General features: G+C 53.9%; 1 protein-coding gene across 1 annotated transcript in view; it reads left to right on the top strand.

The window, feature by feature from the left end:
* Positions 1-3,898: 3,898 nt before the first annotated feature.
* The window catches only part of STK10 (serine/threonine kinase 10), an 80,914-nt gene continuing 59,265 nt past the window's right edge, over positions 3,899-25,547 (top strand). Inside the window, exon 1 of the mRNA XM_040972231.1 lies at positions 3,899-4,211. Coding sequence (XP_040828165.1) covers positions 4,056-4,211 — 156 coding nt within the window. The 5' untranslated portion in view covers positions 3,899-4,055. The remainder of the gene's footprint in view (positions 4,212-25,547) is intronic.

Below are 25,547 nucleotides of genomic sequence, written 5' to 3'. Positions count from 1 at the left end.
TTGATACAGGACTCTTTGTAAAGAAATGGAGCCCCAAAGAAACAAAGACTCTTATATTTTTATGCTTGAGTTTGGTGAAAGCCATTGTAAAGAAATGTGACTGGGGGACCGGCATAGTAGCCTGCTGCTAAAGTCCTTGGCTTGAACGCACCGGGATTCCATATGGGCGCCGGTTCTAATCCCGATGGCCCTGCTTCCCATCCAGCTCCCTGCTTGTGATTTGGGAAAGCAGTCGAGGACAGCCCAAAGCCTTGGGACCCTGCACCCACGTGGGAGAACTGGAAGACACTCCTGTCTGGACTGGTGCAGCTCCGGCCACTGCAGCCACTTGGGGAGTGAATCATCAGACAGAAGATCTTTTCTGTCTCTCCTCCTCTATATATCTCACTTTCCAGTAAAAATAAATAAATCTTTTAAAAAAATAAAAAAGAAATGTGACTGGAGGAAGCGGAATGACCTAGTGGAAATAAATGGGGAAAGTGACACCTGTTCGCTCTTTCTGGTGCGGCTGTGTTTTTGCGTCCTCTGCTTTGGTATGGAGAGGACACCTGTCCAATGCGGATCTTTGGGTCTGCTGGAGGGGAGCTGGCTGGCACTGCGGAGGGGAAAATGAGAGCGACCCTCCTGTCCCTGCTACCTTCTCAAATGCCAAGGGTCCATATTGCAGGACAGCAGGTCCTAAATTCTATTGTATTCTTGGGAAGATTTATACAAAACATCAGTATTGTTGTGGGGTGTGAGAGAGATCATGGCAGATAAGTGTAGGATGTATTAAGGAGTCTTTGCTAACCACACTTGGTGATGGCAGGGCTTACTAGAAATTATCAAGTGACAACTCTATGTCATGGCAATCTAGTCTGAGTCAAAACCTTGAGAGGAACAAATAGTCATTACTGTGAAGTCCGTCTGTTAAACTGAAGACCTATGTTCCAGCTTTCCCAGCAACATAAACTAACCTAAAAGACACGCAGCGAACAACTTGGACACACAATGCTGCAAAGATTCACCTTGCCCTGGCTTCTCTGTCCATATTCCATCATTGCTGGGCCTCACCTCTCCAGGAACTCCTGATAGTACACAAATTAGAAATACAAAGCATCTTACCACTGAATCACCCCGGTGTGAATAGAGGGTGAGGAATACAGGCATGCCAGGTCTGTGTTCAAGAGCTACCTGTCCTCAGAGTCCGTCCATGGGAAGCCAGAGAGCAGGCGGGTACTGGGGAGGCCAAAGTTGGCGTGTAAGAGCAATGGAAGCATGTGACCAAAAGAGAGAGCCCCTCCCTATCAGGGGTTTTTATGGGGCTTGGGAGGGGAGCGATTACACAACAATGCCATACCGCCCTCTCCCAGGTTCCAGGTAATGCTAGGTGAGTGTCACAGGTGGGCAGAAAGGATTACATGGGTGGGGGAAGCATGGCTTCCAAGCTGTCACCTGAATTAGCTGCCTGAAACCACAACAGTATTGGCTCCAATCCTTATCAGCAAAGACTAGAAACAACTTGATGCCCATCAACAACTGAATGGGTGAATCCTGGAAAACCAATGCACTGACATGCTGCACCTACACGATAAGGCAGAGAATTTGATCCCTGGATGTGGTACAGCCAGAGGGGCAGAGGTCTAGGGTCATGGGCAGTGTGGATGGGTGTGTGAGGAGGCACAGGGAGTGACTGGAAAGTTCTGATAGTGGTGGGAGCACAGCTTTATCAAACCTCACTGGATGTTCTGCTTACTGAAAGTCAACCGAACCCCAATGACATTACTAAGTTAAAAAACAGGTGGGCGTGTGACACAATGAGTTAAACCAGCACGTGGGCTGCTTACATGCCACACCACAGTGCTGGGATCAAGTCCCGCGTACTCTGCTGCAGGTCAGTCAGCGCGTACAATTCTCCGGGAGGTGACAGGATGGTGAGTCAGGCTGGGAAATCTCTGCCTCCTACACGGGGCACCTGGATACCTCCAAGTTCCGGGCGCTGCCCTGGGTGTCTCAAGAGATTTGGGAAGTAAATCAGGGAGTGAAAGATCTATTGTGTCTCTTTTCCTCTCTTTCAAATCAAGTGAAAATAAATAAATAAATATTTTATTTTTATGGATTTATTCATTTTTATTGGAAAGGCAGGTTGACAGAGAGAAGGAGAGACAGAGAAAAATATCTTTCATCTGCTAGTTCAGTCTCCAAGTGGTTATAATGGTCAGAGTGGAGCTAATCCGAAGCCAGGAGCCAGGAGCTCCCTCTGGGGTCCCAAGACTTTAGGCTGCCCCCCACTGCCTTTCCAGGCCACAAGTGGGGAGTTGGATGGGAAGGCAGGCAGGTGGGACATGAATTGGTACCCAGATGGTATCCTGGCGCTTATAAGGTGAGGATTTAGCCACTAAGCCATCGCACTTGGCCCTACTTTTTTTTTTTATTAATTACATTGCATTATGTAACAGTTTTATAGGCACTGGGACTCCTCCCACCCTTCCCATCACCCTCCCCCATGGTGGATTCCTCCACCTTGCTGTGCCACCACAGTTCAAGATCAGTTGAGATTCTTCCATTGCGAGCATATACCAAGCATAGAGTCCAGCATCTCATTGTCCAGACAAATTCAACGGCTTCTTGGGGAGACCATCTCTCCCCAAGGTAAAGCCAGCAGAGTATCATCCCTACCAATTAAAAGCCCAGACATAACATCAGCAACAATTTATAATGTTATGGAATTAATTGATATAGTATTGAGTAACCAACACGTTAAAAAAATGCAAGTTCCTTCCCACATCCTGTGACTCCTTCGTTGACATCTCAATTTTAGTTTATACACCTTAAAATGGCTATAGATGACCATTCAGCTGTCTTGTGTCTATGTTCATTATAATATTTAGCATTATATAACGTTAAAGCATAATTTTGCTGAACTTGGCTTTTTTTCCTCTCTTTTTTTTTTGGGGGGGGTAGTCTAGACGGGCTTATAACTCTAACAAGACATATGTCAACAGTTGAGGTGCAGAACAGTTTTAGGAGGGGTGTGCAGAGAAATCCTCAATACCTTAGTGAGGAGTAACCAATCTTTGCGTCCCACTTAGTAAGGTATAAATTTTAAAAGAAGCAGGAGATACGTAAACCCCAGAGCTGCCGCTGGCTCCCAGGGCTCTCTAACCTTGGCAGGGTTGTGGGGCAGCCCCTGTGGTGCCCGGAGCTGTGGTCACTTGCGATGGCTTGAGTTGCAAGGCAGCAGCACTTCGCGCACTAGGAGGCAGCACCGCGCCGAGGAACCGCCGCCAGGGCCCGCCAGCATGTGTGCCCCGGGGGCCCGGGCCCGTCCCGGTGTCCGCCGGCGTCCTCAGCTTTAAAGTGTGGAGAGAGGGTGAGGGGGGCTTCCAGAACAACCTGGCAGAGGGGTTTCGGGGCCATCCGGGGAGCTCAGAGGGGGTTCACTTTTTTTTTTTTTTGGCACTGACAACAATCAGTGGGAGCTCGCGCCAGGCCCTCCCCCTCTCGCTCCCACAAACATCTTGGGAGCTTCGACGTGCATCAGGCGCCGACCTGCAACGGTCCAGTCGAGGGGTCTCCCCGAGCTTTCTGAAACCCTGATCTGGGGCTCGCGGCCCGAGGTGCACGACGACTACAGTTTCCAGAGTGCCCCGCGGCGACGGGCGGAGCTCGGAGCGCCCTCAGCCAATTAGGGGGTCTCCGGGCGTCGCCCCGGAGCTGCAGGTGGAGCCGAGAGGGTGGGCGGTCGCCGGGCCGGGTCCCCGGAACGCTTCCCGGGGCGGTCGGGCTGGAGAGGGCGGGGGCGTGGCGCGAGCGGGGCGGGCACTCCAGGGGCGGCCCGGGGCACCGGACAGGGCGGAGGCGGGGACGCGGGTGCCTGCGCGGTTCCGGGTGTTCCTGCCGCGGCACTGCCCACGGCGCACTTGACGCGGGTCCGGCTGTCGCGAAGGGCGGGTCTGAGGAGAATCCTTGACTCCTTCGGCGTCCGCCAGCTCCCTCGCTGTTTGAGGCTCCGGAGCCACAGCCCAAGCCGGAGCCCGAGCCCGCGGAGGCGCCACCTCGCGCGCCCTCCGGTCATGGCTTTCGCCAATTTCCGCCGCATCCTGCGCCTATCCACCTTCGAGAAGAGAAAGTCCCGCGAATATGAGCACGTCCGCCGGGACCTGGACCCCAACGAGGTTTGGGAGATCGTGGGCGAGCTGGGCGACGGCGCCTTCGGCAAGGTTTACAAGGTGAGGGCAGCTGGAGTTGGGTGGCCCCGGGCGCGTGCCGCTGCTCGGAAAGGAAAGCACGCCGGCCCGGGACGGCACAGCCAACGCTCGGGAAGGTGCAGACGGCTGCGCGGCCCTGCGCTCCGGTCCTGCCCCCGGCTGACTGGACCTTGCCTTGCCGATCGAGTCTGTGCGCCCCGCCGGGGATTGCCCCCAGCCCAGCATGGACGCGTTCGCGAGCACTTCCTGTGCAGCCGACACTTCACTTGGCGCCGTAGGGCGAGACAAAGCGGGGGAGGGGTGCTTATGGGACCTCAGCCTCGGAGAGGGCCACCCGAAACAACCCCCATGGAACTGACACGAGGCATGTTTCTCGAGAGAGGCCGTGGGATGCTACGGTCGGGCCGAGGCGGTGGGGACTGGGATAGCGTGGAGAGTTGGGGACACACCTGATGAAGGGCCAGAGACAACTTTGGGACCAGGGCTGGGGGTGGCGCCCAAGGGGGCGAGGTGAGTTGGGAAAGGTGCCCTGGGGCTGGGGTAGAGCGAGGAAGGTCAGGGACTGATGCCTGCGGAGCTGCAGGGCACAGATTTGATTCTGTAGGGGTGAGTCACACGGCGGCGGGGGGCGCAGGGCGGGGTGGGGGGCGGCTCTCGCATAGTGCAGTCACCTCTGGCTTGGAGGAAGCCGGGGCAGGGAGCTTTTGTGGATGAGTGGGTGGGGCAGAGCTGATTAAATCTAGACGCGCGCGCGTCGCAGGACTTGGCTGCTGGCTGCCTCCCCAGAGTCAGTGGAGAGCTGGGAGTGCTTTTGGCGATATTGACACCTTTCAGCGGGCGGGCACATCCTGCTTCTCTGTTCGCCTGGATAAGCCCGGCAGGAGCATCTTCAGAAGACAGCCACCCTCCTCCTCAGGGGGCGCCTGTAGCTTATAGGGTGCTCTGACTCCAGCTGGACTAATGCTCCCAAGACTGGCTGCTCTTAACTTGATTGGGATCTATATACCCTGAGGTACCAAAAGCTTGACCCCCACCCCCTAGCCGAGTCCCAAGCCATACCCTGCACTTACAGATCATTTAGCAAGATCCCAAATGAGTCAGAAATCCTTACCTGGGGGACTTGGTCTTTTAGCTGTCCCCTGCTGGCCCCTCTGTGAGCCACAGCAGTCTGTGAGGAGGCAACGCCCTTCCCCTGCCCCGCGACGCGGGTCCTGTGGCTGTACAGCTGACTCTGCCTTGGCATTGGGATTGCCCTCATGTGTTGTCTGCCCTTCTTCACACATCTCAGCGATCACATCTTTTTCTTGTCTTTAAAACTTCGTTTCCTTGTAAATACTTAAGTGACTTGTTTGAAAGGCAGAGTGAGAGAGGTCTTCCCCTGGTGGAAATGGCCGCTGATGACTGGTGATGGCTGCTGATCACTGGTGCTGGAGCTTCTTGTGGGAGCAGGAACCCAATCACTTGGGCCGTCTTCTGTTGCTTTCTGGGACTCCTTGGCAGGGAGTTGGATCGCAAGTGGAGTGGCCAGGGCTAGAACTGGCATTCTGACATGGGATGCCTGCATTGCCAGCGGTGTAACCTGCATTGCCAGCGGTGTAACCTGCTGGCCTCCAACACATGGCCCCCAGGGTCCATCTTTGCTGACTCTTCTTGGAGTTGTATCTTTGTTCTGATGGCACTCAGGAAAGTGCCCTCTGCCTGGGGACTGTGTCTGGACACCTTGCCAGCGTTCTTGCTTGCACTGGATGGAGCCTCTTCCTGCTGCTGTGTGAGGACCCCGGGGCCACCCAGTCCGTGTTCCTCCTGCTCCTGAAGGTCCTGAAGTTCTTGTGCCTGCTGCTGGCACATGGTGATGCTTTTGGTGTGGGAGGGGCTTGCGGTGCCCTTCTGTCCCCTGAGCATATCCTACTTTCCTATGGTTCATTTTGTGTTTAAGCCTAACGCAGAACTTAACAGCTTTTTTGCTTCTAAGATTCCCCTTTGTCATTTTCGGTTGTTATTTCCGCCTACTCTGGCCTGGTGAACACCCCTCCACCCTCTCGCCATACTGGATACATAGGAACCCTCTGAAAAATGTCACCAAAGCCGCCATCTGGCTCCTGCACTGGCTCCTCCCCCTGCCCCCGCACGCGGGATGTCCCTATCACTGAAACTCGGGAAAGCCAGATCTGGAGAGCTGAGTGGTGGCTGCATACCTGAATGCTTTATTATTGCTGTGCACTTGGCTGTGGTATGTGATCCTTAGACCTAACCCAGCACCCTGCTGTGTGTGTGGAGCTTGGGGTGCAGAAGTGGAGAAAGGGACCAGAATCCAGGGCTTCGGGCTTCGGTAGAACACTTTTTCTTTAGCTGCCAAAGAGGGAAGATTCATCCTGGACAGAGGTCCTTGTCACTTGGGCTACCTGCCCTTGGCTTTGCTTCCTCAGCCTCTTGAGGCTGGAGCAGGTGTTACTGGTACAGAAACTCTTTTGGGCTGGCCCAGTGGTGTATCAAGGATTACTCTTCCTACAGTACCAGCATCTCATATGTGCACCAGTTTTGGTCTCTGCAGCTCCACTTCCAGTCCAACTCCCTGCTGGTGGCCTGGGAGGGCAGTGGGGGATGACCCCTGGGTCCTTGGACCCCTGCACCCATGTGGGGAACTCAGAGGAAGCTCTTGGCTCTGGGTTTCAGACCAGCCCAGCTCTGGCTAGTGTGGCTATTTGGGTAGTGAACCAGCACATGAATCCTCTCTCTGTCTTTCCCTCTCTCTCTGTAACTTTCTCAAGTAAGATAAATATACTTCAAATTTAAAAAAAAAAAAAATGTTTTTAAGAAAGACTTTCTTTGAAGGACCAAAAGTCCTGCCTGCTTTTCTGTCCCCAGGCCTGGTGGCTGCAAAAAAGCACAAGGCAGAAAGTAGCATGTTGGGATGACTGGGACCAGATTCCTTCCACTCTGACGCTGGCGACAGCAGCTGGACGGGGATGTGTCAGCAGCTCCATCCCTTGCTGCTGTCCTCAGAAGAAGAGCAGGGTGTTCTTCCAGCAGTGCAGGTGGCACTGGTGGTGAGGCCTTCTGGGGACTCCCAGGCCCAGGGAATCCCCCAAGTTTCCCCATGAGAATCTTAACATTGCCATGCCCAAGATAAAAAGCCCCCTTCTTCCTCCTCTCCTTGCTGAGCCCTTGCCTGTGGGAGAAAGAGGAAAGGCTGAAGCAGTGCAAAAGTCACGTTCATTCTCACCCAGTCCCCTCATGACGGCAAGTTGACTTTGAAAAGAGGGTCGAGGCCCTGCCCAGTAGCCTAGTGGCCTTGCATGCGCCGGGTTCCCATATGGGCACCAGTTGTAACCCCGGTGGCCCCACTTCCCATACAGCTCCCTACTTGTAACCTGGGAAAGCAGTCAAGGACGGCTCAAGGCCTTGGGACCCTGTGCCCATGTAGGACACCCAGAGGAGGACCCTGGCTCCTGGTTTCAGATTGGCTAAGCCCCAGCTGTTGCGGCCCTATAGGAAGTGAACCACCCTGCAAATGGAAGACCCTTCTCCCTCTGCCTTTTAAATAAATCTTTCAAAAAGAAGTAATTTCTAGTCCATTTGTGGAATGCCAGGAAAAGTTCACAAGCTCTGTGTGGGGGCCCTTGGCTGGATGGAGTTGCCTGTAGCAGTCTGCTCAGCCATCGGAGAGGGCCTGCTTTGAATCCCAGCTTCCTGCTGCTGGGCGCCCTGGGAGGCGGTAAGGAGGGGAATCCTTGCCACCCACATTGGACACTGGAATGGAATTCTGGGACCCTGATTTCTCCTTGGACCATGGGCACTGGGGGACAAGTGGATGGAATACAGGGGCTCCCATCCCCACAGTACCCAGAAACTCCATCAGTGATGTGTTTAAAGATTGGGACCGAGAAATTGTAGTGCAATTTCACACTGATTATTTGGATAATGGAATTTGACCTGGTACTTGTGGGGCTGCGGGCTGTGGTAGGAGGGGGGTGCCACATCAGTTAGTAGAAACAGCTTTGTTTACTTCTCCCTGTTGCGCAGACTCCCAGAAGGGAATTGCTAGGTCTGAGGGGGTGGGGATGGGGGTGGGGTGGGAGCGGTCCTGTGAAAGTGAAAGGATCTAAACTGTTACCCACCCGTGCCTACCCCTAAGTCTTTGTGGACCCAGAATGAGCGGGGAGGGCGGGCACCTTGACAGCTGCTGGGCAGGCCTCAGGTGCCTTCAGAGCTGTGCTGGTTCTGCCGTGACGGCTCCTGGCCGCCTTGTGCACACCCAGGCCTGGGTGGAGCAGTTTAGGACCCTGGCCAGTCATGGAGGGGGCAGGGGATCTCCCTTCCCTGCTGAGGCTAGGCTCCCTCTGTTTATCTCCTCTCCTCCCTCTAATAGATGGAGAGCCTGGGCTTCCGCTTCTGCTGGGAGCTGCCTCTGGGGACTGCCCAAGGTCTCCTGGCCTCCTCCTCTTCCTCCCCCTCCTTCTTCCCCCGGAAGGAATTCTGCCCCCAGGCGGTAACCTTATTTCCGCTAGGCTGAGTATTTTTAAGCCCCAGCCCTTGCAATTGTGAGTGGATTTCTCAGTCCTCCCTAAACCGAGATGGCATGTGTTTCCTGGGATTGACGCCTGGCCTGGGGTCCACGTTGGTGTCTGGTTGGTGTCTGGCTGGGCCCGCAGAGCTGCTCTGTAGGCCGTGATGGGAACTTCTCTGACCTGTTCCAAAGTAGACCAGGGAGCAAGGAGCTATCAGCCTTTGCACCCGGCTTCTGCCTCCCGCCTGTCCAGTCCTCACGCCTTGTGAGGTTCCCTAGAGCAGGGGGCCATCCTCAAGGGAGTATACCCTCCATCTATTGATCCTCTTGGAGTGGCCTGGGTGATGCCCACTGCCAGGCCGGTGCTTAATGGAAGAGAGAGAAAGTTTAGTAGGTTCAGGGTCCTGTCCTGGTCCTGCCTGAATCTTGTCTGGCAGCCCCAGCTCGTGTCTGGAAGGAGGAGGCGACACCAGGGCTGTGGGGAGCCAAGGTGGGGAAGGGTTAGCACCTGCTCCCTAACACAGGAAACCCACATACGTGACTTGTGATTGTTGATTGTTACTTAGCAGGGGACACCAATGTCACTGGGTGGAGCTCATCTGCGCCTTGATGCTCTTGCCACGGGGGAGGGATGGTGTTGGTTGCAGTGGCATGCTGGGCATCAGGATGCTCAGTGGTGGCCCTGACTTCTACCCACTGCCCTAGTCAAAGGGTCCCAGATGCAGCCCTGTGCCCCGGATGGCAGAGGGGAGAGGAAGAAACATGGTGGATGTTGAGAACTGTTGCCCTGTTCCCAAATAGGGCACCTGCCCCTGGGGCCCTAGGACAGTGACTCTAGGACCCCTTGCAGATCCCAGCAGCCTGGGACACTCTGGTTCTTTCATGGTAGAATGGGGAAGCATTTGCATAGATGCCACACACCTTCCTGTGCCCTGTGTGTAATCTCTGGGTGACTGGTTTGGCCTCCTGTCAGTGCTGTGTAAATGGCTCTGTTGCATTGTTTGGGGCAATAATGACAGGGAAAAATGTGCATCCCAATGTTCTCAGTCTACACTTGGCTGAACCCATAGCTATGGAGCTCAGGGTCACACGCTGTCGTTTCTCATTGCTGGCGTCCGGTCTCAGGGTGTGTGCTGGTGGACTTGGAGCTTGCAGCGAGATCAGCTGGACAATCCTTTCTGTCCCCTTTGTCCCAGCTGTGCGATGTCAGCCAAGCAGCTTGCCTGCCCCATGCAGCTCTTGTGAGAATGAGGGGTGTGGCTTACTGGTCAGGCAGTTGCCCTGGGAGGGGCTCAGGACAGTCAGCGGCTGTTTCTAGGGGTGATGGTGGAGGCAGGTGCCCTGCCAGTTATGGAGCTGCTGTCCTTGGCCGCTGGGGAGCCAGCGGCTTCCACTTGGTGGGGCAGGCCAGATGATGATGCAAAGGTAAGGAGGGTGACAGGATGCCTGAGTGTACCCAGTGCTGGCCCTCGAGCCTGGCATGGGCCAAGCTGGGCATGGTGCTCATGGCGTGGAAACCGTAGCTGGATGCTGTTACCAGCACTTAGCAATCAGGAGACTTCATGGAAAGGCCCAGGACATATCAGGCCCTGTGTCCTACATGGCTGTACCTGCTGGGGCGGAGACCGGTGCTGTCTGATGTGGCTGTGATGTATGCCACGCTGTCCTCGCAGCTTTCTGCTGGCTTCATTCAAGCAAAAACAAAGAGGAGGTGTGAGTTTAACTTCATTTCTGTATGCCGTAACATAGACCACAAGGGAGTTTTGACATTTCTCACGCATACCACGTCTCCTAAATTCAGTGTCTGCTTTGTGCTTATAGCACACCCTGTCCACCCAAGCCACACTTCCTGCACACACGCCCCACGGATACACATTGCGTGATTTCTGTGTTGGGCAGGGCAGAGCTGACTTGGCCTAGTTGCTACCATCCCACGCCTTCCCCTGCCTCTCTAGCCATTCCTGGTGGCCTCCACAGGTCCAGAGGTCAGAGGGTTTGGGATCTGGGTGTGGCCTAGGATGGGGGTGCTAACTAGGTCAGGGGCAGATCTAGAATAACTTTTTTTAAAAAAAATTATTTATTTGAAAGGTAGAGTGATAGAGGAAGAAAAGGGGCAGAGAGATTTTCCATTTGCTTGTTTATTTTAAATGGTCACAATGGGAGGGGGCGCTGATGGCTGGGTGTGACTTGCCCAAGGCTATACAACTGGGGGGGGCGGATGCCAGAGCCCTGGTTTTGGCTGACCCTGGCTTGGGTGGCTGTTATGTGGGAGTGGCCACTCCCTGATGATGAAAGCAGGTGGGGGATGGGTGCTGGGTGCTGAGCTGTGGGCTGGAAGGCACACAGGGTCAGGAAGTGGCTGATGTAATCCCTCCAGCCTGAGATGTTTGGGGCGGGAGGTGCAGAAGATTCTGGGGAGCTAAGACGGAGTGGTCCAGAGGAGGAGAAAGAGCAGAGAGCAGGAGACCCACTAGGGATGAAAGATGGTGCAGGCACCTGAGTAAATGACTATGGGACTATGGGAAAATGGTGGTCTGAATGGTATAGCCACATAGGGTTGTTGGGAGGGCGAAATGGAACAGCTCTTGAAAACCACTCTTGGTCTAGGACACTGGAAAAGCCCAAATGAGGATTAACCATGGGAATAGCTTATTGAGGGGTGGAAACTGTGGCATGGCCACTGCTTAGGATACCTGCATGAACATTGGTTCAAGACCAAAGCAGAGCCACCTCCTGGCTAAAATGCCTGGAAAGCAGAGGACTCGAGTCCCTACTCCCCACGTAGGAGACCTGGATGCAGCTCCTGACTTCTGGCTTCGAACTGGCCCTTTTGGGGAGTCAACGAGAAGATGGAAGGTCTTTTTCTCTCTCTCCCCTTTTCTCCTTCTCTTTCATTCTGCTTTTTAAATAAGATAGGTAAATTATTTTAAAATTTTTATTTATTTGAAAGTCACGGTCACAAAGAGAGGAGACACAGTAAAACAAAGAGGAGAGAGAGATCTTTTGCCTGCTGGTCACTCCCCACATGGCTGCAATGGCCAGAGCTGGGCTGGGCCGGGCCGGGCCGGGCTGGGCCGAGCCGGGCTGGGCTGGGCTGGGCTGAAGCCAGAAGTCAGGAGCTTCATCCATGTGGGTGGCAGCGACCCAAGCACTTGGGTCAATGCTTTTCGCTGGCCATCTTAGCAGGGAGTTGGATTGGTAGTGGAGCAATTGGGACAGAAACCATTTGCAGGTGGTGGCTTTAGCAGCTACACCACAATGCCGGCCCCTAAACATGAGTAAAATGTGTAAAAAGCTGCAGAGCTATGTTCTGAGTCCATGCCGAGTGCCAGGACCCGTGGTTGCAAAGTGAACACCCTCAGTAGCGAGCGGACTTTCTCAGTACATTATCCATCACGTATCCTGCCCGTGTTTTGCGCCAAAGGCGGGGTGACTATCCCTGCTCCCCAGCTGAGGAAGTGGAGGCCCCAGAGGTGCAAGGGGCTCGCTTAGATCCCAGGGCTGTGTGTGTGTGTGTGTGTGTGTGAGAGAGAGAGAGAGAGAGAGAGAGAGAGAGAGAGAGAGAGAGATACAGGGCAGGACTGGTCTGTTCTCTGTGGGCAGGTGAAGGTCTGGCTGCTCCCCCCACTCCCTAGGCTTTCTGGGTCCCCTGGGAATGTCCCCCCTTCTTCCTTGGGCTGCAGGGCCACACGGTGGCCTCCCCTCCTGCAGAGGAAGTGGTGAGGGGTACAGGCAGGGCGAGCACAGGAAGTGGCAGGGGAAGGGGGCGGGTGCCGCGGTGAGGGGTAGGGTGCTTCTGGGGCCCCTGGGGGGGGGCTGGTGGGTGTGGTCTGCTCTCTGTCCGTGCACACACCTCTGCTGTACTTCCTTCTTTCTCTTCCCCTTTCTTTCTGCTTCCCTCTTGCTCCGTTTTTTTTTTTCCTCCCCTCCCCTCCCCTTTTGAACCTTGCCAGGGCCAGAATTAGACTCCAGGGTTTGAGGGAAGCTGTGGGGCTGGAGGAGACAGGGGGGCACTGGCCTGTGTGCAGGGGACTGCGGAGTTAACTGCAGCCAGCTGCTGCCTGTGGTGTGGGAGTGGGGGCCCCTCTCCTCATCTGGACTGGGTGGCAGCTCCCTGTTGAGCTCTTCTGAGCTGCTCTCGGGTGTCCCCCTGGTGGTCTCCTGTCCTCCTTGGTGGACCGCCAAGCCCTTGAGGGCCGTAAGGATCCAGCCTTTGTGTCCCAGCACCTGACACAGGATGCACAGAAGGATGGAGGAGTGCATGAGGGAATCACAGACCCCGCCTCCCCGCGCCTTGGCTGTCCCAGTGCTGAGGTCAGGCGCGGGGTGAGTTCTGTGTGTGCCCCTGGCTTCCCCATCTGTCTGCTGTGTGGCCGGCACCAAGTCATCTTCCTTCCCAGCCTGTCTTTAGCTATGAAATACGAAGCCAGAGCCGTGGCAGGGAAAGCCGTCCCTGCAGCACATGCATCCCACATGGGCCTCGAGTTGAGTCTTAACTGCTGCATGTCTGACCCAGCTTCTTAGTGCTGCTCCTGGGCTGTAGCAGAGGAGGGCCCAATGCTTGGACCCTTCCACCCACTCTGGGCTCCTGGTTCAGATCGGCCCACCTGTGGCTGTTGCAACCATTTGGGGAGTAAATTATTGGATGAAAATCAACTTTTTCCTACCTTCCTTCCTTCCTTCCTTCGTTCCTTCCTTCCTTCCTTCCTTCCTTCCTTCCTTCCTTCCTTCCTTCCTTCCGTGCATCTCTCTCTGTAGCTCTGCCTTTCACATACCTAAATAAATTTTTTAAACCCACAGAAACCTCTTAAAAATACAAATTCAAACAGTACTGCATGGGTCAGTTTTTCTTTTCAGATTTATTTATTTTTATTGGAAAGTCAGATACACAGAGAGGAGGAGAGACAGAGAGGAAGATCTTCCATCTGCTGATTCACTCCCCAAGTGGCTGCAACACCCAGAGCTGCGCCAATCCGAAGCCAGGAGCCAGGAGCCTCCTTTGGGTCTCCCATGTAGGTGCAGGGTTCCAAGGCTTTGGGCTGTCCTCAACTTCTTTCTCAGGGCACAAGTTGGGAGCTGGATGGGAAGCGGGACTGCGGATTAGATATGAACTGGTGCCCATTTGGTATCCCGACACGTGCAAGGCGCGGACTTTGACCACGAGGCTACTGTGCTGGGCCTGTGGGTCAGGTTTTGTGGCACAGCAAATTAAGCCGCTGCTGGGAGCCCTGACTCCCATTCTCAGAGAGCCTGGTTGGAGTCCCTGCTGCTCTGCTTCTGATCCAGTTTCCTGCTGATGCCAGCCTGGAGAGCAGCAGGACACCTCATGTAGTGGGGTCCCTGGCGCCCATGTGGGAGACCTGGGTTGGGTTCTGGGCTCCTGGACTCAGCTCGGTCTTACCCTGGCTGAACACACATAGGGAGTGAAGATCTCTCTCCAGCACACATGTACTTTCTGTCACTCAGCCTTTCAAACGATGAAAAAGAAACTGGAAAAAAAAAATAGTCCTTGGCTCAGAGTTTGTGAAAAAGTGGCCATGGTGGCTGGAGGGGACACAGGCGAGGGCCCGTGTCCTCCCCTGGCTGCCTGTGCGGTGGTGGGCAGGGCTCCTGGTGGGACCCAGGGTGCAAGGTCTGAGCTCTAGGCCAGCCACAGGGCCTGTTGGCCAAGAGCAGTGTGGGCACTGTGGCATTCATGCCCTGCAGGGCAAACAGTGCTTGCCGCCTCCTTCCTGGAAAGCTCTGGACCGTGTTGTCTGGGAGCCCAGGCCCAAGCGTGAGGCAGTAGCCACCATCAAAGCTGGCTTTGTCCCCATACAGCAGGGTTCTGCACCACCGCTGGCATGCCGCGCCGTTCAGCCCCGATGTGCTGTTCACCTGTGCGTTGTAGCTTGGTGTGGGTCTCGTGGTGGGGTTAGAGAGCTCTGGGTTCTTGCTCTAGCACTCTGCTTCCTCAAGGGCTCTCTGCGCACCATGCCCTGTCTTGGGGGCTTGGGAATGCGCCAGCCTGGGTATAGACCCTCCGTTTCTTTTTGTGGTAGTGGCGTGTGTCTGGGGTTGGAGACACCTGATATGTTGTATGTATCACAAGTCTGGCTCTGCCGTCAGCCTCAGTGTGTGACATTGTGCAAGGGCTGTGGCTGAGCCTTAGTTTTCTTTTCTGCAAAATGGGGTGAATGGTGCTGCTCACAGGTGGGGCCTGAGGCGTCTTCACACTCCGTATTGAAAAAAATATATATTCATTTTTATTGGAAAGGCAGACTTACACAGAGAAGGAGAGACAGAGAAAGATCTTCCATCTGCTGGTTCACTCCCCAAGTGGCTGCAACAGCCAGAGCTGAGCAAACTCGAAGTCAGGAACAAGGAGCTTCTTCCAGGTCTTCCATACAGGTGCAGAGATCCAATGCTTTGGGCCATTCTCTACTGCTGGATGGGAAGTGAAGCATCTGGGACATGAACTGGTGCCCATGCGGTATGCTGGCACCTGGAGGCGGAGGATCAGCCAGTAGAGCCATTACATTGGCCCCTACACTCAGCATTTTATGAAGATAGTACCCCAGGGCACTTGCATGATGAACAAGCTTAGTTACGCGCTGAATTGTGCCCGTCTGGGGTTAGCAAGCACACCTGCAGGGTTGGTTGGCCCAACCTTTCTCAGAGCCTTTTTGAGGCTCATAACATTGAAGTCTCAGGGACTCTCATTACGACACCAGGGGCAGCATGGCTGGCAGGAGGGCATTGACCTAACTGAGGGTTAATCAGTTTAGGGTTGGGGAGGGAGTTGGATTTCTCACCACTTTGGAAGCACTGAGCTCTGAAAGGACCCCACATCCCATGCCAAGTTGGACAGGTTACCTGGGTTTTCAGCCAAAGTTGGTAGCCTGGGGACCAGTCCTGCTCGGGCTTTTTTTGCTTTTGTGTCTGCTGGCCCGTGGTTGGGCTTTTGAGGCACAGCATTTCCAGGCTCTGCCGAGATGCTTCGCCAGGCTGCTCATCTCCAAGGCAGGGAGGAGGAAGCGCTCGGCTTTGGAAGCCCCTGCTCCTTGCTGCTCGTCCTAAGGGCTCTCCCATAGGGCTAGCTGGTTCTGAAACTCAGCCGCCTTGTTTGTCATTCAGCTGAAACTTGGCATGACACTTAAGATCAGGAAGTGGTGTCTGTCCCCTGGCAGCTGTGCGCATCCTGGCTGAGACGAAACTTTGGCCTCTCCAAGGTGGAGAGATGCCATCTCCCTGAACTGGAGAAGTGCCGGAGAAATCTCAGCGCGTGCTTGGTGCCTTCCCCTGCCCCCTTTTTTTCTCCTTATTTGTCTGTTTGTGAGGACTAAACACCCACCCACCCACCCACCCACCCACCGTTTACCCAGCCCAAGTAATAGATATGTCAGTGAACAGGATAAACATGGTGTTAGGCTTTCGAAAGCAAAACAAAGATGCACAGTGCCAGAGGAGAGCAGCGATGCCCACTGGGTAATGGACTTGCCTGTGGGGGTTTACAGACTTTCTCGTGGGTGCCTGGAGTTGTCCACAGTTTCGGCATGCTCCTCAGGCTTGGAGCTCTGGTGTCCCTGAGCGCACTTAGCCGGTGAAGTGGCAGAGTCCACCACTTGAACTAATGCTATTTCCAGTCCTCAAAGCGTGTTATGGACGTTTGCCCATTTCTGAGTTTGCCGAGGCGGGGCCGGGTGTTAGACGGAGAGGAGTAATAAGGACCTGTAAAAATAGCTCGCTTGGCTTCAGTGTTGGAGGAAGGAGGGAGGCTCGTGGGACTTATCAAGGGCCTTTTGGGAAAAGAGGAGGACTTGACCATTTCCTGCCCCCCTCCATGTTTTATTTCTTTATTTTCTCGCACATCCACTTGTTCACCCTCTTGTCCACTCACTCTCCTTTCTGTCTGTCCATCCGTGCTCCCACTCACCTGCCCTCATGTTCGTTGGCCCACTCGCCCGCAGTGTCCCATTTGTCCATCTGTCTATCCATCCACCCGTCCACCTACCTATTCATCCTCCTGCCTATCCATGCCTTGTGTCCCTGTGCCATCTGATCATCCGTCATTCATGAATTCATTCATCTCCTCCATGGACCCTTCCTTTACCTCACCATCTCCCATCCTTTTGGTCAGCCACCACCTTCACACCCATCCACTCCTCCATCTGCCTGTCTGCTCACCCATTCTCCCATACATAGATCTGTCCATCTACCCTTGCCTTTCCACCCTCCCAGCTGACCTCACCTGCCCATCCATTCATCCGCTTTTCCTCCCATTCAGGTAGTCCTGTGTTTATCTGTCCCTCCCACCCCAGTGTGTCCCCAGCTGCCACTTCCAGTTCGCTGTTTATCCGTCATCTATTCCATGGCAGGCTCTGTGGGGAAAGAGTGTGGGAGATCATACATGGCAGAGAGAGAACCTGTGTTTAATGGTCCTGGCACGAGGCAGTCTGTGATGAAGGCCCCAACAAGGTGTTCAGGGGAGTGGGCAGGGGTCCTGGGGCACACATCTTGTGAAGTGCACTGTGGTGGAGGCAAAGCTTGTGCACTACTCAAACACAGGTGTGGAGAAGGCATTGCAGGCGGAGGAAGGGGTGCGTGGAAGGGCATTGGAGGCTGGCAGTGGGCAAGCCCTGGGCTGTGGCATTGCGGAGAGAAGGGAAGGGTGAGAGCCTGCAGAGGCAGCAGGGGCAGAACTTGAGGTCCATGAGCACTGCCTGGGGCAGCCTTGGGGCTTTATCTTGGCAGCTGCTGGCAGTCCTTGAAGGTTTGATCTAGAGTGTTGCTGGTTGAAGGCAGTGGAAGAAGAGATGGGGCAGGGAGACCGCCATGGAGAGCAGCTGGGCTGGGCGTCCCTGAGATGCTTAACTCTTGATGGAGCTGGACCTGCGTTAGCCATGGGAAGGCTGGAGCCATGGCTGCCCTGCTTGCTGGTTCACTCCTGCCAGGAGCCGCAGTGGGCTTCAAGCCCAAGCCCCATATCACAGCTCGGGCTGGCTCTGCAAGCTGCCCTCACATCACCTCCTTGCCTTTCGTCTGCCCCTGGCTCTGCTTTGGCGCCAGATCCCCCTACCCCCCTCCTCTTCAGGCCTTTCCCTCCACCAGCAATAGCAGTCACCCTGTGCATATGAAACGCGTCTGGGCAGGGCCACCACAGCTATGTATTGTGTGACATTCAACAAGCCCCCTCTTGGGTTCCACTGGCCTGAGCCGTGTTGGACACATGCCTGGCACAGCATCCAGAATAACAGGGAAATGGAAACCTGGAGCCCGGACGGCTCCATTCTCTAGCTGTGACCCACACGCCAGGCTTTTCATCTGATGGGTCAGCTGGGAGCCTTCCCTGGAGCCCTGCGCCCGCCTGGCCAGTTGCTAGGAGACCTCAGAGCAAACCCCGGCCTGGTGGGCTTCCTCTACTCCATACTCCTTTATTATTATTATTATTTTTTCCTTCCTAAAAGGCTCATTTTTGAGACTGGGATGATCCCTGACCTCTGCCCAAGGGCAGAGTGGCCTTCTAGAACTCTCTGATGAGAAAAGCCTGCTCTGTCTCTGCTGTATTCAGTGTGGTAGCCATGGGGTGGGTGGTAGGCACGCGGTGTTGGCAACTGAGAAATGAACATGTTCATTTCTGTTCATTGAAGAGGCTGCAGGTGGCAGGCGGGTAATCAGACAGGGCAGCTGGGTGGTGGGGGCAGTGTCCGGAGAGGACAGGGTTGTCCAGCCCTGGAAGCCAGCACAACCAGGTCAGGATAAAGGGGGCAGCTGTGCACCAGGCCCCATCTGTCCTCGCAGAGATGCCCTGTCCGAGCCTGGTGGTCTGAGCCTCCACTGTGTCCGGTTTTCAGCTTGTCCGGTTCTTACCCACATCCCAAGGCGCTGCTTGCCTGTCATTTTAGTTTTTTTCAAAGATTTGCTTATTTACTTCTTGGCTAGGGAAAGCAAGAGGGAGAAAGCCAAGCTTCCATCAACTGGTTCTCTTCTCAGATTGCTACAACAGGTGGAGCTGGGCTAGGTTGAAGCCAGGAGCCAGACTCCCATGTGGGCAGCAGGGGCTCAGTCACTTCAAGTTGGCACCTGCTGCCCTCCCAGGGGCATTGCCAGAGAGTCGGGGTTGCTAATTAGAGCATCCAGGATTTGAACCATTGCTCCAACATGGGGTGCTGGCCTTGCAGGCAGTGAGTTAACCCCTGGGTCACAATGCCAGCCCCAAGCTTGCTTTGTTACTTATTTTTGATGGCACAAGCACTTTTTTTCTCTCATTACTAGTTCCTCTTCATAATTGCAAGGGGTTGTTTACTATCACACTTAGTTAATTTTGCCACCTTGCAGTAAACATTCATTTTCACCTGTTTTCCCTGCTCCTCCTCTTTTTTTTTTTTTTTAACGGTTATTCATTTATTTGGAAAGTAGAGTGATAGGAAAGTGATAGAGTGTTTTACGTCCTCTGGGTTATTCTCCCAAATGCCTGCAACTGTGGGGCTACGCAAGGCTGAGACCAGGAGCCAGGCGCCTCCGTAGTGTCTCCTACATGGGTGACAGGGACTCTGGCACCCGAGTCATACTCTGTTGACCTCCACGGGCACTCATAGTCAGTTGGATCAGAAGCAAAGCAGCCAGGCTGTGACCCAGGCACTCTGATGTGGCATGGTGTCCCAAGAAATGGCTTAACCCACTGTGCCACAACACCAGCCTTTCTTCCCCATTGTTGTAAACAAATGGGAATATGATCCTAGCACGTTTCTTTGTGTCTTTTTAGAATGGTCTTCAGTTTTAAGTTCTCAAGAATGAGCTGTAATCGGCTTACAAGGTCTTTCCAAGGCCCTTAGAACCTATTGGTAGCTGTTACCTTTCAGAGGTTGAATGGGTTTAAGTTTTTCTTTTCTTTTCTTTTTTAAAATTTATTTATTTTTATTTGTAAGACAGGTTTATGGCGAGAAGGAGAGACAGAAAGAAGGAAAAAGAATTTTCAATCTGCCGGTTCACTCCCTAAATGGCTGCAATGACCAGAGCTTAGCCTATTTAAAGCCAGGAGCTTCTTCCAGGTCTCCCACATGGGTGCAGGGTCCCGAGGCTTTGGGCCATCCTCGACTGCTTTCCCAAGCCATAAGCAGGGAGCTGGGTACCCGTATGGGATCCTGGTGCTTGGAGGTGGAAGATTAGCCAGTTGAGCCATTGTGCTGGGTCCTGGGTTTAAGTTCTTGGCGGTGGTGAGCACCCCAGGTCACCACGTTGCCGCAACGTGGGGAGGTCCTTGTTGCTGTTGCTGCCTGTGCAGTGGGTGTGACACAGCCTTTGTCCTTTTGTGCTTTGGAAGGGGGATTCTTGCAGGAGAGGAATCTTGGTTTATGTTTGTCTGGGGCCCCTGCCTTGCCCTATTTTCTAGCCGGGACCTAGTGCTGGCTGCTTAGCCCACGCTGGAGGCCTCAGGTCCTGCTCGGCTGGGTGTGAAGGTGGCCCTTGTGGCCCACATGTCGCCTGGGGAGGCATCTCCGTGACTGTCTCTCCCCAGGGAGAAGGGTGCTTCCTTTCTGGGCAGATGAGTCCATGAGGGAGATTGTGGGCTCGTGTCCTTGCAAAGTTCGTAAGAGTCGCTGCTACCTTCAGGAGTGGCTGGCCCCAGCTGCTCCCCAGGCTCGTCAGTGCTCTGCCTGCCTCCAGTTGGGGGGTCCCGTTTTCCTGTGTGTGCCCTGGAGGACTGGTGGGATGGGCTGGCCAATCCCCAGGCTTCCATTCCACCAGCGTAGCAATTCTTAGAGAATGAAAGTGCTGTTTTCCTGAAAACTTCAACCCCAAACCTCTGAGCCGACGGCTTGGTGGAATTCTGCACTCCAGTCGCTGGGGCTGGGGTGTGCCCGACCACTGGGGTTGAGGGAGTTGGGGTCAGTCCCTCATGAAGTTGTTGGACTGAGAGCGAGGGACAGGCAGTGCACCCCCACCCACCAAGCAAGAGTTTTGCACTCAAGATGGACAATGGGTGCTGACTACGTCCCCCTGTCGCCCTCTGCCTGCAACCCCCTAGCATGCTTCCAGATCTGCCAGGGTGGGAGGTGTGCCCTGGAACAGCCCCTCGGAACTCTTTACTCTTTTTGTGTGTTTTTTTTTTTTTTTTTGCAAAACATTTATTTATTTTTATTGGATAGGCAGATTTGCAGGGGAAAGGAGAGACAGAAAGATCTTCCATTCATTGGTTCTCTCTTCAAGTGACTGCAATGGCTGGAGCTGAGCCAATCCAAAGCCGGGACCTTCTTCCAGGTCTGCCATGCAGGTGCAGGGTCCCAAGACACCAGGCCATTCTGTATTGCTTTCCAAGATAAGTAGGGAGCTAGATGGGAAGTGGAGCAGCCAGGACACAAACAAGTGCCCATATGAAATCCTGGCACTTGAAGGGGGGAAGGATTGGTCAATCGAGCCATTGCACTGGGCCATAGACCCTTCACTCTTGCTGGCGTTAAGTTAGACTTTGGCTTCTGCAGTCACCTCTGGGGGCTCCGTTTGCTCCTCTGCAAAGTGGGACTTGGGAGTGGCTGATATCATCCTTGTGTTGTGTGTTGTGTGACAGCAGTGCTTTCCAGGAGGAGGCGGCAGTGCTGGCGGGGCACAGGGGACACCTGGCAGCCAGGGACAGGACCTTGGGGCAGTCCTCTTCTGCTGCCCTGCTGAGAGGCTGGCCCTCAGGAAGCTCCCAGTCCCCTCCCCGCTGGCTGGGCTCCTGCGGTGGGGCAGGGCTCCCAGCTGGGAAGGTTGCCCCTCCTACCTCCTCCAGGCTGGGCCGGCCACTGCACAAGGGGGAGAATTGTTCTCACAGAGGTGTCTGGACCGACGACACAAGCGGCCACTGTGTGCTTGCTCTCGAGGGTGTGGGCCGAGGCGTGAGTCACTGCTGGCCAGCAGGGCATTGCGGGGCTGGGGCAGGGCTCCCCCTATCCCCTTGGCTGGACCCCCCCGGCCCTGCCTTCACCACCAGTGGGAGTCGCGGACGTCAGAGGCTGTAGATAGCGCTTGCTCTGTGTGCCACCCCTTGCCTGCCGACTCCCACGTGCATCCCATTTTGAAGAATTTCCAGGAGAAAATATTCAACACCGTGAACTTGAAAACTACTTGGGCCAGAAGTGGCATCCCATCCTTGCTCTCTTGTTTGTCTGCTGGGAGAGGCCTGGGATAACTTTGAGGACTTCTCTGAAAGTCAGTTACCTTGTATAAAACATGGGACTCTTTAAAAAAAAAAAAAAAAGATTAATTGTTTTGTTTGTTTGAAAGGTAGAGGTACCACAGAGAGAGAAAGAGAGACAGAGAAAGGTGTCTCTTCCTGGTCCACTCTCCAGTGGCTACAATGGTCAGATTTAAGTCTCTGAAGCCAGGAGATTCTTCTGGGTCTTCCATGTGGATGCAATGGCCCAAGCACTTGTACCATCATTGGCTGTTTTCCCAGGTGCATTAGTAGGGATTAGAAATGGAGCACCTGGGCCCGGTGCGGTGGCACAGTGGTTAAGGTCCTCGCCTTGCATGCCCGGGATCCCATATGGGCGCCGGTTCTAATCCCGGCAGCCCCGCTTCCCTTCCAGCTCCCTGCCTGTGGCCTGGGAAAGCAGTTGAGGACGGCCCAAAGCTTTGGGACCCTGCACCCGCGTGGGAGACCCAGAAGAGGCTCCTGGCTTCGGATCGGCATAGCATCGGCCGTTGTGCTCACTTGGGGAGTGAATCATTGGACGGAGGATCTTCCTCTCTGTCTCTCCTCTTTGTATATCTGCCTTTCCAATAAAAATAAAATAAATCTTTTTTTTTTTTTAAAAAAAAAGATGCTTTGTATTAAAAAAAAAAAAAAAAGAAATGGAGTACCTGAGACTCTAACCAGCACCCCATTTGGGATGCTGATATCACAGGCAGAGGCCTGGCTTGCTACGCTTCGGCATTGGTCACGACATGACTCTGATACTGCGCCTGCAAGCATCAGCATCTGATGTGGGTGCTGGGTAGTGTCCTGGCAGCTCCACTGCCCATCTTGGAAAGCCCAGTGCCTTGGGACCTTGAACCTCTATGGGAGACCCGGAAGAAAACTCCTGACTCTAGCCATTGTGGCCGTTTGAGGAGTGACCCGGTGGATGGAAAATCTTTCTGTCTTTCTTTCGCTTTGTAAATCTGCCTTTCAAGTAAAAATAACTAAATCTTTAAAAACAAACAAACAAGAAAACCCATGGTGCTCCTCCGTTCTTTCCCTCCAGCTGCAGAAAGAAGGTAAGGAAGTTGTGCAAATAGTGGTCTCATCTACTTTCCCATAGTCCTTGATGCTTCTCATCCCGATCAACTGTGTAACCGTCATCAGAAATTGCCGGAGTCCAGCTCCAGCTGAGTTCGAAACTCGCGAAGGGTGCGTAGATGAGGCGCAAAGAAAGAAAGAGACGGACCACTAGAAACTCTTGACCATCGTGGACCACGCACAAAAGCTGTCCGCTTTATTTATACAAAATCAGTCAAACTCTGGCTCAGGCTTTTTACGTCACGCTCAAGCGGGGGTTTCTAAAGATAACTCTGCCATTTGTTTCACCTAAGGCTAGGTTGCTGTTCATCTGGCACCTGGCGCCTGGCTAGGAAAAGGTTTTCAACAGATGATGCATATCAGTCAGTAGCACATTCCTACCACAATTGGTCTTGAGATAGTCAAGGAAGGAAGGGGCCTAAAAGATCAAGGAAAGAAGGAAAGAATAGATTCCCACTACACCTGAAGACAGAACCCCTTGATTAGCATAGGATCAAAGGGGGAGTTAGCACCCTTGATTGCCACAGGATGCAGCCCTAACAGCGACAGTAGCTCTTTGGCTAAAAACGGCACCAGCAACATTAGCTTCTAAGTTCCTATTGATATTTAACAGTAACTCCGCAGAGGCAGACAATGCCTAAATAGATTACAGAATACTCAGCGGGGTTGTCCGGTGTCCATGCAAAGGGAGGCAGAGCTGCATTCAGGTGTTGTAGAGACATCCACCGGGCCTTGCCACACAGCGGGAAGTTCCTTGTGACCTTGCCCGCAAAGGAACTATACTCTTCACACCTTCCTGTCTTCCACACCCATCACACGGACCCCAGCAAGAAATAATATTTAAATAGGTTTATTTATTTTTATTGGAAAAGCAAACACGAATTACAGCCTTCAGTGTTCTCCTCTGTTGACTCTCAATTTATTTCTTGGCCTGGGGACTCAGTTTTGTTTTCAGGTTCCCTAATCCGGGGCGTGATGGCTCTGGGTTGGAGACCCTGAGAGTTTCAGCTGCCTTAGCGATAGTTCCACAGTTGCGTCTCATTGGCAGACTTGGTCCCCTGCCTATTTCTGAGCCAATCACTGTGGCCAGAAGGAATGCAGTGTCCTGATTGGCCAGGGTGAGCCATGCACTTTCATCCTGAGATGGAGAGGAAGTGGGCTTCGCTGCAGCTTGGGGACTGGGAGCCAGGGACTTGGCACTGCTGAAGGAAGATCAGCGAGTGGTGAATGATGTTAGGAGAGGGCAAGGATTCCTGCCCGCTCAGTCTTCTAGACAGAAACTTTGTTGTTCACCAGAAATTCTTTACTGGGCCTCATCAAATTCCACTTGTATGAATGAATGAATGTGTGGGAGGTAACACTGGTTGCTGGCAGTGCAGCGTGGTTAATTGGACGCTAGGGCAGGAGTGGGGAGACCAGCATCTCTCACCATGCTGAGCTAACCCTGGGACCTCTCTGAGCCTCAGCTTGCTCTGTCTGGGAAATGGGCACAAAGGCTGACACCTGCCTTAGTGACATGCAAGTAGATTCAGTGCCAGCAGTCCCAGCTTTCCGCAGCCGCCAAGCTCTGCCCCAGGTGAGTGGTGTTGTTGCCAGCTGTGTCTGTCACTGACCCTTAGTGAGCAGGGAATTCCGAGGACTCACCAGGGAGGGCCTGGGGAGCAGTGATGTGGAGCTGAGGCAGTGTGAGTCAGGCAGCTACGCCCCTGGGTCCAGCCTTCCTCTTGGGCTCAGCTGCTGTGTGGATGGAGGCGGGCCATACGCCTCTCTGAACCTCAGCTTCCTTATCTGTAACCTGGCAATGATAATATTTGTCTTCTAGTGCAGTGAGAAATTGCACCTAAGGCCTGTTGGGCCACAAAGCTAGTGTCTGCTTTTCATTTGCAAGACTGAAAGATAGAGACACATAGCAAGGCATCTTTAAACTGCTGATTACCTTGGCTGGGCTAGGCTAAAGCTAGGAGGCAGGAGCGATTCAGGACTCCCGCGTGATTGGCAGGGCTCCCAAGCACTTGGGCCATCCTCCCCACTTCTCAGGTGCACAAGCAGGGGGCTGGATCAGAAGTGGATTAACTCAGCCCAGAGCGCTAGCCTAGTGGCTAAAATCCTTGCCTTGAACGCACCAGGATCCTATATGGGTGCCAGATCTGATCCCGGAAGCCCTGCTTCTCATCCAACTCCCTGGTTGTGGCCTGGGAAAACAGTGGAGGACGGCCCAAAGCCTTGGGACCTTGGACCTGTGTGGAAAGTTCTTGGCTCCTGGCTTTGAATCAGTTCAGCCCCGGCCGTTGCGGTCACTTGGGGAGTGACTCATGGGACAGAAGATCTTCCTCTCTGTCTCTCCTTCTCTCTCTATATATCTACCTTTCCAATAAAAATAAATAAATCTTTAAAAAAAAAAAGTGGGTTAGCTAGCACTGTGCTAGAGGGTATGGGCGACTTAAGCCTGCCCCTGTTTCTGCTTCACTTTTATTTGGGAAGTAGACAGAGAGAGAGAGAGAGAGAAAGAGTATCCAGCTGCTGGCTCACAGCAGCTGGGCCAGGCCAAAGTCAGGAGCCAGAAACATCCACCCCAGCGCCCACTGGTCATTTAGCCTGCTGGTGAGAA

Source organism: Ochotona curzoniae, unplaced genomic scaffold, assembly GCF_017591425.1.
Source record: "Ochotona curzoniae isolate NIBS_2020 unplaced genomic scaffold, NIBS_Ocur_1.0 contig_1, whole genome shotgun sequence".
NCBI lineage: Eukaryota > Metazoa > Chordata > Mammalia > Lagomorpha > Ochotonidae > Ochotona > Ochotona curzoniae.
This window is presented reverse-complemented; position numbering and strand designations above follow the sequence as displayed.